Below are 20,513 nucleotides of genomic sequence, written 5' to 3' on the forward strand. Positions count from 1 at the left end.
CAGCACAGGCCTTCATATACAAAAACAATGTTTTGCTGTAGTATTAAGTGTCCATTTAAGTGTTGCTGTTTTTTTTAAGAATAAGTATTCAAAGTATCCATAATCAAGGTCAGCATAAGATTTTATTTTAATATAAACTTGTTAATATAGTGGGATAGTGATAGTGCAGAAACAGGGAATTATCATCATCATCATCATCGCTCAGCAAACCAATGAGTAATTCAACTCTGAGCAACTCAATGACATCTGAGCAAAGATAATAAAATTAATTAATTTTACACTTTGCATGAAAAGATTGCAAGAAGCACAAGAGTGCAATTGCAAGAAAATTTTGTTTCTATGGACTGGCTGCATTCAGATGTCATTAATAAAACCGCTGTGATGGGTATGAACCTGGCTTGTTGCTGTGCGTGCATGCTACCCTCCCTCCCCTGCTCACAAGCAGAGTGCGACTGAAAGCTCCCTGATTTTAGATGCCTTGAGTGAAACTCCATGCTAGTGCAGGTACCTGGTCAAACTGTTTCCTTCCCACAAACCAGATTTCTAAGAAGGGAAAGATGGAGGAAATGTAAAAGGCACAGCAACAAGCCATGTTTGTGCTAGTCACAAAGAGTAATGTTGCAAGCGACATATGAAGGCAGCTATTTTAAGTAACATTTATTCCTTAAGGTAGCAGAAAGTCTACTAATTTCCAAAGCACAAAGTTGCAGTATCCTAGTTTTTTCCTGCTGAACATACTGGAGATGCACTCATTTAAGAAAATATACTTCCTCCCCAACAAGTCATCCAGTCCAATAATATTTCTTCCCTTGGTAAAACAAGTGATAGTAACATAGTATATACATTTGAATGTATATACATAGTATCTACATTCAAACTGAACTTTATACCAAAAAAATCCACAATATTATTTCTCTAGTAAAATACATTTAACTTACAGCTGATCCTGCAATTCCACTATGATGTACTCAAGCTGTTCTTTTTCCATTTTATGGGCTAGATCCATCGCTTCTATTTTCTGACGTAATATCGTGTTCTGTGAAATTGACTCAGCCAGCTTGGTCTCTCTAAGGCGTACTAGCTCTTCTAGATAACCCTGAAAATAGCACAAATTATGATACTACAAAACTTGCAAATCAAGAAGTGTTAACATTAATAGATTCCCCATTTGTTTTGAAAAAAAGTATCTTGATGAGCTTGCTCACATTTGGTAGTCACTGAAGTACAGTATACTGGTTCTACTTAATGATAAGGGAACATGCAAATCTGTACAGATCAGAACAATAATTCTAAGGAAGAAAAACTCCATAAGCAGGACAAGGGACTGAACATAGAGAAGTATACTAAGGTCACTAGAAATTAATACCTTTAATATAGGCATGTTACTATGAAAACTGCAAGTAGAGAAGACTAAAAAAATGGACAAATAGACAAATGTTTACAGGTTGCCAGTCTTCAGGGAAACCAAGTGATCAATTCATAGTTGTGAATCGGGTGTGAAATTGGCAACTGCTCTTTTTATGCTACCAGTTTTAATTGTTTATTTCTGCATTTTTAAACTGATACGATCTGCTCTGAGCCTGCTTGCAGGGAGAGTGGTCTACAAATTGAATAAATAAATAAATATTATATTAATAATAGTGCTTACAAGTTTACCCTCAAGCAAAATATGATATGCATTTAATAATGTCAGTCTGTGTTGGTTTTAATTTACATGCTAGATTATAATAATGTGATAAACGTTACTACAGATATCAGCATGATATTACATAATACTAAATACACAAGACACAAAATGATCACCCTTTCCTGCCACTATTATTTAGAAAATGTGTATGCTGCCTCTTCTGTTTGAGGAGTCTCACAAAGATAATTCTGCCCTCCAGAGTACCTGGGGATACATCAGTACAGGTCTGGCAAGCTAGGAGGAGTTTACCAGTGTAGCCTATAAAGATTCTATCCCCTTAGCACAGTACCCCATCTAGGACTCTTCCAGTTTGAGACTGTATATCTAATGTTGGGACTGAGAGACAAGATTGATATTCTGTTGGTGGTACAGCCCACCCAGCTGCCTAACAGTCTTCCTGCCTAAGCTAACAGAGGTGGTGTTGAACACCTTTAGGGTGGTTGTGATGCAAGAGAGCCCTATTCCATCTAAGAGTTAAGTTGGAACCAAATGCTCAGATCTCTTAACGAGACACACCTGTTCTGAGACACTCTTGTTCCTTGTTATCAATGCCCTTCAGTTAGGAAACCAGCACAAATTAATTTTAGCGTTGAGAGGTGGAAGAAAGGAGCAGTGATGTGACAATTCCAGAAGATTTCTTAAAGCAAGGTATTCCAATAGTTAACACTGGTTATATAGTATGGCAGCTAGAAATCTGTAACTTAGCAGGAGTCAAATGTAAAAAGAAAAAAGCTCTTCGGACTATGGATCTTCTTAGGAGACACCTCCTGCATCTCCACTAAGGCTTACATACTATTGGCCTGAACACTTTGCTATTACTCAACCAATTGCTGTATGCTGTAAACTACCAACTGACCTCATGGTACCAACTGTATTTAGGGCAACTAGTTTATCGTTTTACTGGTTAAATATCTGCTGAGATCTCTTCTAAGGCTTCACACACAGTTAGCCTCTTTCTCTAACTCAATATTTCTCTCACAGAAACGCTAAAAACTCCTCAGGCAGCACATAGCTAGCCTGCTTTCTTCTGACTCCTATTCACAGAAATATTAAACCTGCTCAGGCAGCACACAGCTGGCCTCCCTTTCCCTGACTGAGTGTCCTTTCACAAACATTCTCAGTTCAGGTTCCACACAGGTTATATTTCTCTCATAAATCCTCCAATATACTCAGGCAGCACACAGCTAGCCTGCTTTCTTCTGACTCCCTCCCACTATGCTCTCTCTCTCCCAGTCTAAACCGCATTCACTCCACCCACAATCTCAGTCAACCAATCATATAGCTCACTCATTCCTCTTTCACCCCCACTCTTCACCTAGCTCAAACCAAGCATTTAAAGATACATGCACCCATTTCTTGAAATCATTACATTAATTAATAAAGATTTCTATTACTAAGCAGTAGTCTGTGTTTCTGAGTAAGATCACCTTGGGACCCAGCATCAGTTATTCTCATGGCTTTGCCTGGTATGAAAGGAAAGGGCTCCTCTCAGTTCCAGGTTTTGGAATCAAAAGGCCACACACCTTGCCCTTCTGAAGAGTTTAGGCTCTGCAGTGAGGGCAAAGGAAAGCCACATGTAGCAGCAGATGTGGGATCAAGATCTCTTATTCACAAGTAAAGAACCTACTGGCAGTAAATTCTCTCAAGTCTGATAGCGTTATTTTTTCCCTTTTTATTGCAACAAATGACAAACAAAAGTTCACATCGAAAAACAAAAACATAGAAACAAAAAACTAATACTGCACATGAAAACAGAGGGAGACATACCATTTAAACATTTTACAGAATTTCTTTAAGCTCGTTACCTAATCAATAACTCTTCCGTATTACCCGTATCTTAACTAAACATATAACTTCGACTTTACTGCGAAGATATCTGCATTTTTTATCCCCCATAGCGTAGTTGTTATTTTGAGTAGTCAGGGTGAATAGTCCAGGCAGAATGGAAGAGGCAGACTTTTCAAGAGCTTCAATGTGCACAGCCCATGAAATTAGAGTAGAAGTGGAGGAAGATTTGGAGTGCTTGTCAAGCCAAAGAAAAGACTGAGTGTTTTAGTCCCCTCATGTAGCTAGCTACTGGCGGATGCAGAAGACAACCTGGGTTTTGGGAAACTCCGGTTTCCAAATATGTCCAGCAGATCAGAAGCAAGAGATGAAGGGACTAGGGAGCATACAGAATTTGAGGTGTGTGGGTCAAGAATGTCTTTTCCAGTTTTCCAGCTTTTCAGATGCCAAAAAATAGCCAGCAAAGAGCTAAGAGCAGAGGTCAGGTCAGGTCTTAATTTCTGAGGAAGGCCCCCTTGGGATCCAGCATGGGTTATTCTGGCAGCTTTGCCATGTTCAAAAGAAAGGGATCCTCTGGGTTCCAGGCTTTGGAACCGAAAGGAGACTCGCCTTGCCCTTCTGAAGAATTTGGGCCCTGGATGGAGGCAAGGGAACATCACGTGGTGCTGTGATACCAACATGTCCAGCTGTTTGGGAAACATATCATTTTATTCAGTCTGAGGACACAGACATGGTCCTTGGAGGTCTGAGGCCTATCATCTGCTTGTATGACCCTTGCTCTTTCCAGCTACTTAAAGGAGAGAGGGGATGGGTGACTGGGTCAGAGAGATAGTTACACCTTTTTTGCCAAGGGGTGGTCACCCCAGCTTTGAAACAGACTGTGATCTGTCCACTACTAAAGACAGCTACCCTGGACCCAGGAGATTTCAATAACTATCAACCAGTCTCAAATGTTTCATTATTGAACAAGGTGACTGAACAGCTTTAAGCATTCCTGAATGTAATGGATTGTTTGGATCCTTTCAAATCCAGGTCTGGTTATAGAACTGGAAAAGCCTTGATCACCCTGGAGGATGACCTGTACTGGGAAATAAACAGAGCATAACTCTATTGATTATCCTGAACCTCTCCACAGCTTCTGATACAATTGATCATGGTATCCTTCTGGACTGGCACTTGGAGACTCCATTTTACGCTGGTTCTGGCCCTATCAGGAAAGTAGGTTTCAGAAGGTGGTGCGGGGGGGGGGGGGGGAGAGACTGCTGCTCAGCGCTTTACCCTGTGGGGAATCACAAAACTCCATCTTGTCCCCTATGCTTTTCAACATCTACAAGGAACCACTGTGTGGGTCATTCAGATGTTTAGACTGGATTGTCACCAATATGCAGATGACACTCAGCTCTCTCTCATGCTTCTGGCAGATCCCAGAGAGGTTGCAGAAACTCTCAGCTGGTGCCTGGGAACAGTTCTGGATGCAGGCTAATAAACAAAAGTTTAATCCTGACAAGTGGTACTGGTGAGCTGAAGGGCTGATGTAAGGTATGATCTATTCTGGATAGTACCACACTACCTTTGAAGAAACAATTGTTTGGGGGTGCTCTTGCACCCCACCTTAATGCTGGGTAAGCAGGTGGCAGTTGTGGCCAGGAGCGCCTTTTACCTGCTTTGATCTGGCCACTGTTGTGCACACCAAGATTAGATTACTGCAATGCACTCGACCCGGAGCTGCCCTTGAAAAGTGTTCAGAAACTTCTACTGATGCAAAATGCTGTAGCCAAGATGTTGACTGGAATAGGATGTAGGACCATATCACTCCAGTCTTGGCCCATCTACACTGGATCCCAAATTGTTTCTGGGCACAATTCAGGGTGCTAGTGTTGATCTTTAAAGCCCTATATGGCTTGAGACCATCATATCCGAAGAACCCTCTACTCTCTTACAAACTACCCAACTGATTAGGTCATCTTCTGAGAATACTCCTCCCTTCTGAGATTAGACAGGTGATAACTCAGGTGAAGACCTTCTTGGTCATGGCACCAAAACTTTGGAACTCTCCCTCTAGAGAAAGCTGTCTTCTTTTTGTTTTTTCTGGCATTGCTTCAGTGATCCCGTCTTCCTGCCCTACGATTTAATTATTGTTATTTATGTTTCTGTATGTATATTTTAGCTCAATTTTAATGGTTTTTAAACTTGTTTTTATTAAGTATGTTTTTAATCTGTTAGCTACTGTGGTGGTCTTGATGATAGGAGAAACGTGCAGTCTAAATTTTGTATATAAATAAAATAAAATCTGAAATTAAATTTGCGAAGTCTTCTTTTGTTATTAGCACATGTCAAAACCACACATTTTCAGCCCCTTTTAGCTTAATGGAGGTTTTACCTTCTGTTCCAATGTAAGATGATATTTCTGTTCCACTCTTTTGCATTTATTGTACCAGCTGTTTTCATCCATGAAAAAAGGAGGACCAATATTTTCTGGAGTGCTGCTTTCACTGCCGCTACTGCCCAGTGTTCTTAGCTCTTCTTCGTCACTACTGATGCTGTCAGAACTGAGGGACAAATTTTTAAAGCTAAAAGCAACCTGCTACAAAATTTAGCTGAAAAATCTCTGAACTGTTTTAGAAATCAAATGCAGCTCTTCTCAAAGAAGTAATCATGGATACAATTTCACAATCTCTTCATTTCATACACACTGACCACCACACTGAAGACAGCCTGGTGAAGAGGTACCAACTATGTTCTCTGCACTCACTAACAGTGATCCATGGTCTCAAGCAGAAGTCTCTTGCATCCTAAAAGCCTGGAAATGCTTGTGATTCACCTAGAACCTTGAGCACACAGCACAGCATAGATTCTACCAACCAGCAACGCTTTGAAATACCATTAAAGGCAAGAAACTGCATACTAACTTTTATTATGTATGGTGCCTTTTTAAAAGTACTTTATTAGCAATGATATTTAAAAGAAAAAGCTTTGTTAATGTTCAGCCAAGAAAACATTAAACATGGTTAACCTGCAGCAGGTTTTAATTACATATTTTGCATACAAGTGTTAGAAAGGTTCTATGCCACATAGACTTCTGATTAGAATCTATACAGCACATCACAAGGTCAGAAATGTTTTAAAATTCTATGAGATATTTACATGGTTTAAACTAAGGTTTACAAACCTGGATTGCAAATAAAAATAGACTAGAATTTGATCTTCTCTAATGTACTTTGAACATAAACGTTTTTGGTCTCTTTATACAGCCATCAAGTCCTATATCCTCACTGTCAAGTTCTGCCCGACCACTGCCTAGATTACTAGAAAATTTTACATCATTACACCTATAAATGGAGTTGCCCTAAGTTCCTCAGTACCTTTTTGCTTCCATTAGGAGACTGTTTGCCCTGACTTGGATAGCCCAGGAGAGCCTGATCTCAGATTTCAGAAGCTAAGTAGGGTCAGCCTTTGGTTAGTAATTGGACGGGAGACTTCCAACAAAGACCAGAGTTGCAGAGGCAAGCAATGGCAAGCCACTTCTGTTAGTCTCTTGCCACGAAAACTCCACCAGGGGTCACCATAAGCCAGCTATGACTTGATGGCACTCTCCACCACCACCAGCAGACTGCTTAAAAGCTGTCATGCTATCTTTTTGAGGGAAACTAACTGCAGTTGGGCTCCACTGCCATTCAAAAAAGCTGAGCTTTCTCAGGGGTTCACCTTATCTCAAAATATGTAAACATGCATAAAATTAGGCTTTAAGAAGGAACGTTTCAATGTAGGCTAGAGTTCCAGACCTAATTCCTTTACAACTCACCAAGCCCAAAGACAAAGTAAAAGGAGCACATTCCATTGATCACTGATGATAAGCAAGAGGAAAGCCAACCAGCTGTAATGCTAAAGCTTGAACCCAAGATGAAGCTTTGGGAGTAAAAATATACCTTTGGGTGAACTTCAGGTAAGGTGTGTAGTCTATCACAGCTGGATAATTACCATCCAGGCCTTCTCCTTTAAGACAGAAGCTGACAATGCAAAACAACAGTAACAGTTTTCAGTTGCCGAGGTTTTCAGTTGTCTAGAACCTAGATAATTGAAACTGAATTACCAGTTATTTTACTTCCAAGCAAAACTTCGTGGTTTTGCAATATATTTATATTGCATGCATCAAGACAGAGTTCAACTTTTTTTAGGGTAAAGTATACAACTTGATAATACTTTGATCTAAAATCCCTACTTAAGCGAAGTTGTAGGAAAACTACTTATTGCTGCATACTAACATTTCGTTCTGTATTTCTCAGAAAACAAAGAGTGCCTTTTATTTGCAGGTTGCAGAGAAATCTGTGATTGAGCTTTTATATTCAGTACTTAAGACTGTAACATATAAATTTACAAAGAGGGAAGAGTAGAGGAGCATCATTTGAGGAGATAATGGGCTGAATCCAGCCAGCTTTTTAATTCCTCGCCGTACTATCAACCCCCAATGCACACAGCTTTTGCCCATGCAGGTCTCATGATCCCCAGAATAATCTTTTTGGTGGTCAAAGGGGACCCCTTCCTCCCTTTTTTACTAATGTAAAAGCTGGTTAACTCCAACCCAATAGTCTTCCTTGTCTAAATTCATTAAACAAACCCTACTTCCTGAATAATGAAGGAGAGAACATTCCAAGTCAGGCTGCTCCTTTCCCAAAAGGCCATTCATGCTGCTTTCACATGGTTTCACCATATTAAAGAACTGCAAGTTTATACAAACAAATCATACAGCTATATTGCAATACAAGTCTCGTACAATGGACATGAAGGCAAAACAGTGACACATAGTTTCAGCAGAGCCGACAAGTGACCTAACTATGGAATGAGCAACAGAAGCTTCATTCAAGACTGCTCAGATGCTACTTAAACTAGGCTGCAAGTAGTCATTAAGAGGAATGAAATGTTCTTGAAGAACATTTCCACTTTCGCATCTGTTCTTTGATCTAAAACAGTTATCTATATAATAATAATCCAAATTTAAAGGAAGAGAAACTGTCCCACCCTCCCGGCACAGTCAGTCCTAAGAGGTCACCTAGCCAGCCTCAGAAAGAGAGGGGAAGGGGGTTGGGAGTACCTAGTTCCCCTTCTGGATAGTCTGGAGTGGATTGCCAGAGGCGTCCTACCTAAACCTCTTAGGGCATGCTGCAATTGTGAACGCCTATTGGTCAGTTCCTGCCTCTCGCAAGGAGTGCAGTCATCAAGAGCAAGAGCTATTTGTCTTGTTGGGTGGCTAGCTACCAGTCAAGGGTTGGAGGATCCTTCCTCCCTCCCCAATCCTTTAATTTAACACTTATGAGTTTTATGAATTACAACCAGCAATCAAACCAGATTTTCCTCCTGTTCCCTGATTAATCCTTTATAAAGAAAAAATTAGGACTTAAATCCAGGTTAATAAAAAGGGATACCTGAAATCAATAGCATTGAGGCCCAAGAGCATACCAGCGAGCATGTTTGCTTCTTCTCCCATTACGATTGCTCCATCATCATAGAATCTTCTGAAAGAATACATTTATTTCCAATTCAAATAATTAGAGTCCGGTATCTATCACTCCTATCACGCAAGTTACTAAAACTAAGCAAAGGTGATGCCTCGGAGTCTGCCTTAGATTCATCAGAGTGGCAGTGATAAAAGTAACCCCCCTCCCACGTTGCTGCTTCTGGAACTGCAAGAAGTGCTCTCCCCACTCCATGCTACCATTACCTGGGTCCAGGGCAGGCTAAAAAAGTGTTGCCTCTGGAGTCACCCAGGGTTGGTGTGGTAGGAGGATCTGCCCATGTGTTGCTGCCTTTGTCACTAGGGTGATATGAAATGAGGATGCCCAAGTCTTGAGGAAGGTGACTGGGAAGGTAGAATGATTTGAGCCAGCCCTGGATCCTAGACACTGAAAAGTCAAAACCATCACTTCGAACTAAGTCCAGAAACAAACAGGAAGGCAATGCAGCTGATGAATTATTTTGTCTATGTTTAGAAGTGGCAGGCCTCCATTATATTCCCAGAAGCCACATTTTGTATCACATGAAATTTCCAGACAGTCTTCAAAGGCAGCTCCATATAATATATATTACAATCATTTAATCTGGCTGTTATTAAGGAATGGGAAACAATGACCAGCTCTGATACTGCCAACCTCAAACTTACAGGTAGAAATTATTTATTCAGTAATGGTCCAAATAGAATATCCAGTTCTGGTTATATACTTATGAACTCTTCTGCAAATTCATTTGAATTAGGTATATCTAAGACCAAAACTCGAGTTCTCGTTCTGTATGATTATTTTACAAACAACACTCAAGAATGCATACAGTGTGCTTGGGGATGCCTTCCTAGTATGCCATGTTGTAATAATAATGAGCTTTTTTTTGTTGAGGGTTTCAGCATATAAAGCAATGCTATTTAAACATGTTGACTACTCCAGTGCTAAGTAAAGAGTTATTCCAAAATAAGTTGTATTAACTAACATTTGCTAAACTCTTTGCCATCATATAAAATTTCGTGACTTTACAAAAAAGAAGAGATTTTTATTTGATAACTCAAGCCCAATGTTTGAACAAGTAGCAAAAGAATTATAAGAAGAGTTGAAGCCCGCTTTAATATTTTAGTAAACAAAGGACATAAAACACCTGGTTGTTTTGAAGTCTCTCAAAGCTGTAGAAATATATTCAGACAAGTGTTTTTCCATTAGTGCTACCCTAATCCAGGCTCTTCCCTGAAAGAAAAAAAAATGGCATCAATGATACCTTTTAAGATTAAACGATTTTAAGTAGTATCAAGGAATTTTTAAAAAATTTACATAATTTATAGTCCATCTTTCTCACTGAGACTCAAGGAGGATTACACAGTGTAATCCAATAGGATCAATACAATACAAGTTGTTAAGTAAATGTAGATAGAGAATAGATACACAAAGGGAATGTAGACCAAGCTGAACAGCCGCTGAGCACTCAGCCTCTCTACATGAGACATCTTACATGGGGATGCTCAGGTGTAGGGAGACGAAATGTTAGCTGGGAAGCATAGTTTAAAAAGACAGCATCAAAGGCTCTGTCAATTTCACCTCTTTACACCATAAAAAGGCAGAGCCAGGAGAGGGAGCTCCTCAGAGGGTTTGTTCTTTTCATCTTAGCCTCCCTAAAGACTCTGTCAATTTCACCTCCCCTTTCTGGAGGTGAAGATGAAATTAACAAACTCTCTGGAGGAGCAATTTCCATCAGTGCTATCTGTCATTATCCCCTCGTACCAACCCTTGGAGCAGCCCAGTGACTCTAACCTGGAGGACTAACAGGAGGAGCCTGAGGAACCTGGGCCAGGGAGCCAGAAGGGCCAGCAGGACCTGACACTGCAGAGGTACTGGCTGACCATGCACCAGCAGAGCCAGGAACCACCCTGCCAGAGCCTGAGAGCGAGTCCTTGCCACATGCCTCAGAAACCACCACTAGGCCCCCATCAGGCAGGACACGTACCCAGGTCCATAGGCCCTCAAAATCCTTTTCCATGCTGAACGAACAGCAGCAGTAAAGTAGTACAAAGGAGGCAAAGTGCAAGGCTGGCAGAATGCCACTTCCCTGCAGCCTCAGAACAAAGCACTGACTGTAATACTTTCTCGTAGGATCCTGGCCATAGCCTCATACAGCTTCCTGAGCTCCAACACCTGCCAGCAGATGTAGCTGAGCCAGATTAGCTCTCAGCCTATTCAAGCCTAGGCTCAAGAGAGCTGTACTGCTGGATCACTTGGTCCATTAGGTGCAAGCCCTGTGTTTCAGCATCAATCTATAGCATCTAGCATCAGCCTATAGCATCTAGCCCCAGGCCCTTGCCACTCGGCACCCATGAGGCCAGCCAGTCACATGACTGCCTGACTCCTGAGGAGTACAGCCCAATAGAGCATGTGATAATATCAGAAGCTAGATCAGCAACTGTGTTTCTCAGTCTCTAGGATTGAAGCAAACTGAATACAGCATTTTAGTAACAGTATTAAATCTACAGGACTTTGTTAAAATAGCAACATTATATACAAGTTCTATTTCTATAGTTCACCACTGTAAGTGAATTAAAAAATAAATCAGGTGGTATATTACAAAACACAATTCACATAATACCTTTATTAGGCTCAACCAAATGATACATACAGTGTGAGATTTCAAGTTCACTAAGTTTGCCTGTTGACAGTATTTTTCTACGGCAGCAATCACAGACAACTGTTGCATGCCTTAATCAACACCGTCACAGCCATTTTACTTCAACAGTGAGGCATCATCTGTACTGTATGTACTGTGGAGTATGACGTTTAAAAATGAATGTGCCTTCTCACCTTAGCTCTTGAAGAACTGACATTTTCCATATTCTCAATGCTGCAGATGCAGTTGTGTGAAACTTTACGGCAAGCCACCTTAATATAATCCCAGAAGCTGCGCGGGCTTTCATAGCCAAACCAGGATATCTGACCTAAACCAGTTGTGGAAAGAAAAAGGGAGAAAACATTAACATTAATATATATATTAAAGTGATCAAAAATACATGCCTATAGTTGGGAATGGGTTACTGTGATAGAAAGCAAGTAAGACTATGTGGCATAGTTTTTGTACTGCTAACTACAATTTGAAAGTCAAGGATCAGCACAGTCCAAAAGTTGCTGATGCATCCTGCCTGAAGGAGACATCATTCTGCAATAGCACATAGATGTAGAACGGAAATTCACACTGCTACTTCCTGCAGGTATTTCATAAGACAGCACAGATGCTAAAGCAAGTGCCCCCTACAGCAACTGCACCACAAGCAAACTCAATACCTTATCCTTCTTAACTAAGCTGCCAATTACAGAGACAAGCAGTTGCTTGTGCTCTGGAAAGAAGAAATGAACGTGCTCCCATGACAGAGCATGCAATGTCAACCAGCCATTTCCATTTCTTGGCACTGAGAGCTTCTCCACATCAATCTGCAGATGGAAATGGCAACCACTCTTTGTTGCACTCTGCTAGGCCTGCCTGTCACTCCAAGGAGTCACCCCAAGGTGCTGAGGATTAACTGCTCACTGTGTAGGCACAGACCAATGTGGACAAGTTGTGGATATAACATCTACATCCCAACAAAATAAAATATAGAGGGAGAAGTCAGCGCAGTGAGCAATCAAAAGTAAAGGTGACATTTGAAAGTGATAGAATGGAAAAGTAGGCTGGCAGGTGATCCAAAACTAAGCTGGACCACAGCATGGATGGCAGAACTTCTATCCAGAAGTAGATATTCAAGTTGAAAGGCCCTGGCTTCTTAGCAGCAGCAGGAGTCACTCCTGCCCTGCCTCATATCACTGTAAAAGAAGAGGTTCTCTGGGTATATCAGCATTACCAAGTTTAGCTACCATGGCTTCTAGCAGTGTGCAGTCCAATACTGACCCAATAAAAATGTCATTTTTCCCCATTACTGGATAGAATCAGCAATATCCAACATGGCAAAAAGGCTTCCCAATAGTTTCTCAACTTCAATCATTTGCATCTGATAATTATCAGAAAAATCCAGAATCGGGAGGCTTGTTCTCGGTTTCCTGCAGCTTGTCCAGGAAAGGGGGTGGTGGGGGGGAGGGGCATGTTTCCCAGCCAATCTGATCCCAGGGAAGGATCAGGAGAGCTGGCTCTGGCTAGTCAGGCTACCCTGTGCAGCTATTTCCCTCCCACTGCTCTTCATGAACTTGGATTACTTTGGAGGCCCTGCCTGGAACTTGCTTGGAGTAAGGGGACTATGGGCTGGACCTTGGATTTCCATGCTGGACCCTCATCTGGGTTACATATTGGTTTGATTAATTGTGATTATTAGCAGTTGCTAGATTTTCCTCTTCCTGGGATAGGGAGGAACACTTGTGTTTGCTGGGGTGTGGGAGGGGAAGTTGCTTTGTTGTTACACTGTTCTTATTTTAACTGTTCATTTGTTGTGGTTTTTGAGGGGGACGTTTAGTTAAAGAACATCTCCAGAAAGCTCACCATCCCCCCCCCATAGGATATAATGAAGACAAGGATGGGGGATTCCTTCTTCAGGGGTTTGAAATTGGACCCCTTTGTCCAATTTACTTGAAACTTGGGGGGGGGTGTCTTTAGTAAAGGGGGAGGACTAGGTTCACTGAAAGTTTGGCGCCATTTGATGAAAAAAAAGATGCTCCTGATAGACCAGTTTTCCAGATAGGAAATAATGGGCAGGCATATGATCGAATATGAATGAAAACAGAAATTTCCCCCAACATAGCTTTTTGATATGATAGAAACACTTCTGACATTTAATGAAAATATTAATCATACCCTTTCTAAAATTACAATAAAGAATTAAATAAAAAAAAATTAAAGCTTATAACCTAATGGCTTCCTTAAGGGAAGCAAGCCTGTGATCCATAACTCAAGGAATGTCCTATGAATTTCAGTTCGTGCTCTCCAGGCTCTTCACAGATCTTTATAACAAATCCATTACAATTAAAACATGTTAACCCTCATCTATACTTGTATTGCTGATACACCACTGGAAAAAGACACTTTCACAAAATATACAAAAGTACAACTTATATACCTTTAAGGCGGTGACTTAGAATTTGTTCCAGAATAGCTGCAAAATTGTTAAATTCAGGGGAAGAATCATCAATAGTTTCAAAACACGAACGATCAATCAATGTCTTGACTGAAAACCTAAGGCAGAAGAAGCATATTTTGTTTAGGTCTGCCCATTCAGTACTACACAATATTTTAAGGAAAGGCATGTTTTTACAATAACATACATTTCTCACTGAATTTTATAACCCTGTTTAAATAATTTATTCAACCTAACTAAATTTCAACATTTGGATATAGGAAAGTTTGCAATTATTACTTACATACTACCATATGCAAGGAAATAAAAGGTTTTAAGAACAAAAGAGCTCTGCTGGATCACATAAGTAGTCTTTCTAGTCAACAGCCTTTCCCCACAGAGGCTAGCAATACCCCAGAAGGTTCACAGAATTACCCATGAAATTGAAACATCTTCCTATTGTTGTATCTCAACAATTGGTGTTCAGAGGTACACTCCCAAAACATGGAGGTACCTGTTCTAGATTGCTCTGGTTGGGCCAAGTTCAGATACAGCTGTGTACTTAAGAAGCCTTAGGTGTCGAGTTAGCTTTCCTATATCAGATCATTAACCCCTTGACAAGTGATACACCTCAATGTTTTGGGCTTGGTACAGCACACAAAAATATTACTAGAGAATCTTTGCTTCCATTTTATCTTTATCTTTTTATTAAAACATAATTATTTACACTTTTAACACTGACTAACTTAAATATGATAATCCAATCCATTGGTTTTATATAGATAATAGGAGTGTGCGATTTGGTACCCCCTGCCAGTATTATTCAGCTATATTCAGCATACTCAGATAAATCAAGATATATTTGGATATACCAAAGACTGGATTCCTGAGTAAACCCAAATCATTCCAGTTTATCCAGGTATCACCGCACTAGCAATTTTAAAGCTGTATATATTATAAAGTATTTCTGTCTGTCCTGAATCTACTGCCAATCAACATCCAGTTTTATCAACTTCCATCATGACGGCCCCAAGCCATCTTTTTCCTAAACTGAGAAGCTTCCAACTCTTTAGATTTTCCTCATATGGAAGGTGTTTCAACTCGATCATTTTGAATGCTTTTTTCTGCACCTTTTCCAGCTCTGAAGTATCTTTTGACACCGAATCTAGCCACACCATAGATCACAAGGGCTTTATAATGCTGGCCGTTTGATTTTCAGTCAGTTTATGACTAATTCCTAGCATAAAATTTGCCGTTTCTCACAGCTACTGTATACCAAGTTGTTGATTTCATGGAACTATTCACTGTAACCCCAAAGATCTCTCTTCTGGACAGTCCACTGTCCTTCCCCACCTCATCTGAGAGTATGTAAAGTTCATCTCTCCCCCCTCAATGCACAATATTTTACTCTTACATTGAACTTTATTTGCCATGTCATTGTTACTCACCATATTTGAGGAAATCCTCTTGGAGGTTGTCACAGTATGCTTAGTTTTTACCATCCTCAGTAATTTGGTGTCACCTGCAGATTTGGCCACTTAACTGCTAATCATTATTCCACATGATTTATGAATTAAATAAAACCAGTTCTAATGCACATTCTTACACACACACACACACAAATTCTTACTATCAAGAAACTGGCCTTGTTGTTATACTTATTTCCCATTACTTTCCATTGTGCAACCAATCCATAGGAGGACCCGTACTTTTATTCCAAGTTTACACAGGAGCTTTTGGACAAGGCACTTTATCCTCCCTCGTTTTTTAAAAATCAGTGTTACATAACGTTTGCTACTTTCACGTCTGATAAGGAGGCCATAAAAATTTGTGAAAATATTCAATTATCTTCTTCAATAGTCTGTGCTCAGTTAAAAAAAAAATGTCACCAGCAACATCACAAGCTCTTCTCATATATTCTACGGTTTACTAATTATATATGCATAATATAATTTAATCAGACCAAAGCCACTGTTCAAAGCCAGCGGATACAATCTTTGTCTTATAACAGCCATTATTCCTACAATTAATGAACTGCTACATTTACCCCATATGGCAAACATAGAGGCATACTATTGTTGCTGCCAGGTCAGCTATGTTTTCATATTCTCTCTCTCAATGAGACAGACAGAAGATACAGCAGCACAGCACTACACTGTTTCCCCTTAGCAAGGCAACATAATGTAGAGTTGTAACTACAGTGTATGTACACATTTCTGGCAGAAAAGAGCTCTCGTGTGCAAGAGTGGTGCTGTTGATTTGCATGGTTGCCTGGGGTCCTTTTTACTTACCACATATCACTAAGCAAGGGCTTAATTATAGTGCCATATAAGATTTCATCAATCAGCATCAGCTAACAGAATCTAAGATCTAGATCTATGGTGCAAATGTCTAAAATTTAGTTTGAGAAAATCATTAGTTTTCTGATATAACTATAAAACTAACCTGAGAAGATGAGATGCACCATTGCTCTGAAACCAGGGTGGATTTGATTTAAATCACTAGTCTGTAAGACTCAGGTTAAATCATGGTTTTCTACATAAAGACTCATTCTTGCTGGTTGTTATAATCTTAATATTTGCAACCAAGATGAAGGTTTCTTTTTTTGGAACAGTAACTTCTTACAGCATTTTAGATATTAACTTTAAAAATCTGTGGTATCTTTACCCAAACTAGTAACAGGATACAAAGTGGCAAAGACAAGTCAGAGAGAAGAGAATTGGACATGGAAAATGATAGTAATTGAATTCTGTAAGGCACACAATTGCTCTGTGGAGTTCAAGTTACATACAGCATGGTGCTTCAGGTTACCTAGAACATTATTTTATTTACCTTCATTTTGATAGACACATAAAACCTCTTTAAAATTGTTTGGCATAAAAGATGTTTGAGAAAGATGTCTTGATGGGAAATAATATGTATTCCTAAACCATTATATGCTTTTATAGGCTCCTAAAACAAAGAGCTGAATTAAAGATAAAATCAATTAACATATTACCATATAATGTATGTTCCTAAAGCATTCCATGTCCTGTTTCTGAACTGCAGAGCTGAATTAAAGGCAATTTTAAACAAGATGCTCTAATAATAGTACCATTTGCGTTCCGAGTTTTAGGTCCAAAATAGATAGGACACAGAAGACCCACGATCCAGTCTCTTGACATTTTCTGTTCTACTCAGAAGCAGCTGCTGGGGGCTACCATTTTAGATCCTAAGAGTGGCTGGCCCTGGAGAGGGGTTTTCCCTTAAGGCCATTTTCCAAATCAAAACCAAATGCCCAAATGTCTTATTAATTTTGCTAGGGAAAAGTTACATGATCTATTGTAACCATATGAGCAGCAAGGAACTAGTCTTAACGACATTGCTTGTCTAGCATTTGTCAATTCAATGTCAAAAACCCATTTAGGTGCATCATATCGTTATATGATTACGACAAGTATAAAAAGCAACATATGTACATCAATCCTCGTTTCCCAGTGCATCTACTTAGGACAAGATTAATCACACCGCAGAACTGCAAAGATAGTGTCCATGTATTTTGCACAACCCAGAGGTAAACTCTGCAGCGGGTGCTAACTGAATCTAGGAAGGCCATTAAGAACACTGAAGAACATGAAGAGAGCAATCTCTACTAACCCTAGCCCCCACACTCTTCCACAATTTTCTCCATCTGTCCTCATTAAGAAACTTCAGTTAGACATACCTAATATGAAGAAGACCAAGATGTTCAGCCAGAATCATCCTAGGGACACTTCATATTAAAAGATGCCTGCATGGGTGACACTATCACATATTACTGTTTTTGCTGCAGCTTGTTTTTAAACATGTGATTTGCTTCTCAGTTAAAATATCTGCAACTATTTCACAGTCTGAGTAGTTCCGTTTTTTGAAAGATGGAAAATAAACTAGTAGAAGCAAACTATATATTTTCACCTTGAAACTGTATTATGTACTACAGTCAGCTTTGCTAAACTGACCAGTTCTTCATTTATAAAACGCAACATATTTATGCTGTTCAGATTAGTATTATGGGTAACACACCAGTAGACCAACACATTTGTATGTGTGGTCATTCAGTGAAGGACCTCCCTCATTACATCCTGGCTTGCCCTCTATACGCAGAACCTACAAATAAATTCCTAGCTAAGATCCTATTTGCCTTACATCCCCTGTCTGATTCTGATAAGATTGTTATGATGCTTTCAGACAAGGATTCTTCCATTTCATTAAGATTGGTGCTTTTTGCTTTAGCTGCTAGGAAGATTAGAGCAAAGGTATTAGCCATTGACTCGATGTGACTGTTCTTAGAAGGTTTTATTAATTTTAAAGTCTTTTAACAGGGTGTTTTATGTGGTTCTGAAGTGTTTGATCACCTGACTATTTGATAATGTATTATTCTGATATTTGAGAGTGTTTTGATATTGTGAAGGCCAATGGCCATATGCAATAAAACGAATCTATCTATCTTATGGGTAACAGATTACATACAACAATACTGATACATTCTCAAAACAAGAGCTGCCGTGATCCAGGCATACCTGCCTTGATAGTATAGCCTCTCCTGTGCCAACTAAATGAGCATTAAAATGGTTACTCAGTGATGAGGCTAAGGCACTAATCACTGATGAGTGATAAATAGGGCAATAGGCCCTCAGATGTGATGGGCTGGGAATGGACGTAGAATTCCAATCTTGGCCAATTCACTCATCCACTTTCATTCACCATGCCCATTCCCAGCATTTCTCCATTCTCACTCCAATCCAGACTATAATTGAGGCCATTGCCAGTAAGCAACAGGCAGGGGCACGTCTATTTTTTCAGAACTTGGTCCTCTTCTATATTAAGACGGGGCTACAGCACCGGGGCAGGGAAAATTGTGTGCCATTTCCCACGCAGAAATCCTGCCCCCATTCTCAAAACAGCTAGTAGCCATGGTAGGAAAAAAGATAGTCCATCTCAAAAAAAAGTGGGTGGCGAGAGCCCATTCTTTCTATAGCAATGGGAGCAGATGAAAAGTCAGTGTCTATAAGCATATTTCTATTAGTATTTATAGAGGCTAGATGCAAGGGGTGACAAAACAAAGAGAACCAGAAAAATTCACACACATCAGACCCCTACCATAGATATATAACTCTAGAATGGAAAATGTCACAAGACCTTACTTTTCACATCTGACAGCATGCTTGCTGTTTCCTGTTCAGATATGGTTACCCTGACTTGATCTAATAAGCAATAGTCCTTCATTTATTAGAAAAGAGTTTTCTTACACAGGTGTTAAGGAGACGGCAATAAAGATAAGCACACTGTCCAGACTGGGGAAAAGAGAAAAGGGAAGGAAAGAGGATGGTTTTCCTATTCTGGCCATGCACTAAAGATCGGCTGACAGAAACAGTTGCTCCTTCACAGCTAGGGCGATAGAACGGTGGACTCTATTTCTCTACGGTCTCTTAGGGTTGCCAACTCCTGCTTGGAGAAAATCCTGGAGAATGGGGGGGGGGAATGTCCAGGGATGATGGAGTTTGGGGAGGGGGCTCAGCAAGGATGCGGTACCATAGAGTCCCCCCTCCAAAGCAGCCATTATCTCCAGGGGAACTGATCACTGTGAGATCAGCTGTAATTCCACGAGATTTCCAGGCCCCACCTGGAGGTTGGCAACGCAGTCCTTGACTGCATGTTCTGGGGGCTGAAGCATCTCCCTTGCCCTTTGAGCGACTGTCCGTGCGTGGAGCCGAGGGGCGGGGAGGCAGTTATTCCGGATTAAAAGCGACGCCACAGCCATGCCTGCGTAGGTAGGCACTGCCGGGACTCCACTCACCTGCAGACAGTGATGAGGTTCCGCCTCTCGACGGCGGCGTTGCGGGCCTGGACGCTTTTCCTCCGGGAGGAGGCATTGAGCCCCCCGAGGCCGAACGACGCCATCCGCCCGCCGAGAGCAGGGCAGGTGCCCGCCGCGGGGGCTCCGGCGGCGCCTTTGTTCCAGCCCCGCGGCAGCCAGGGAGGATGCTTCTCTCCCTTCGGGGGAACCCGGATAATTCGCCTCGCCTCGCCCCACCCCGTGCTGCAAACGCCGCGGGCCACCCGACGGGGGTGGGCGAGGGGCGCTCGCCTCTGCGGGGGCGGCTCCGTTTCTCCCCTTCAGCCTAAGGCTGAAGCGACGCGGCTGCACCTAGAAATCGCCTCAGCCGCAATCGCCGGGACTGCAGAGCACCGGCTCCGCCAGCCAATAGCCGGGCAGAAGAGGCCGGGAGGGGCGGGGCCTGAAGCGGGCTGCGCCTCGTTGGGGGCGTGCGCACTCACCTAACGGAAATAACAGTCCGTGGGAAAAGGAGGGGCTGAATCAATAGGGGAGGTGCACAGCTGAAGCGGGTGCCCAGGAGGGTCGTGAGGGGGAATAATAGGGCTGCATGAGCGGCTCCGGCTCATGAGGCAGCAATTCACGCCCCCAGTTTGTAGCAGTCGCTTCTCCTCCATACATTACCGCCACCC

The 20,513-nt window shown here is 41.2% G+C and overlaps 1 protein-coding gene across 1 annotated transcript in view; it reads right to left on the reverse strand.

Moving 5' to 3' along the window:
• The window catches only part of RUNDC3B (RUN domain containing 3B), a 51,672-nt gene extending 31,726 nt beyond the window's left edge, over nt 1-19,946 (reverse strand). The window contains exons 1-8 of the mRNA XM_054991561.1: nt 19,843-19,946; nt 14,031-14,146; nt 11,797-11,930; nt 10,109-10,194; nt 8,893-8,982; nt 7,399-7,479; nt 5,853-6,021; nt 939-1,096 (exon numbers count right to left, since the gene is read on the reverse strand). Coding sequence (XP_054847536.1) covers nt 939-1,096; nt 5,853-6,021; nt 7,399-7,479; nt 8,893-8,982; nt 10,109-10,194; nt 11,797-11,930; nt 14,031-14,146; nt 19,843-19,946 — 938 coding nt within the window. The remainder of the gene's footprint in view (nt 1-938; nt 1,097-5,852; nt 6,022-7,398; nt 7,480-8,892; nt 8,983-10,108; nt 10,195-11,796; nt 11,931-14,030; nt 14,147-19,842) is intronic.
• Between the last annotated feature and the right edge of the window lie 567 nt (nt 19,947-20,513).

This window comes from Eublepharis macularius, chromosome 11, assembly GCF_028583425.1.
Source record: "Eublepharis macularius isolate TG4126 chromosome 11, MPM_Emac_v1.0, whole genome shotgun sequence".
Lineage (NCBI taxonomy): Eukaryota > Metazoa > Chordata > Lepidosauria > Squamata > Eublepharidae > Eublepharis > Eublepharis macularius.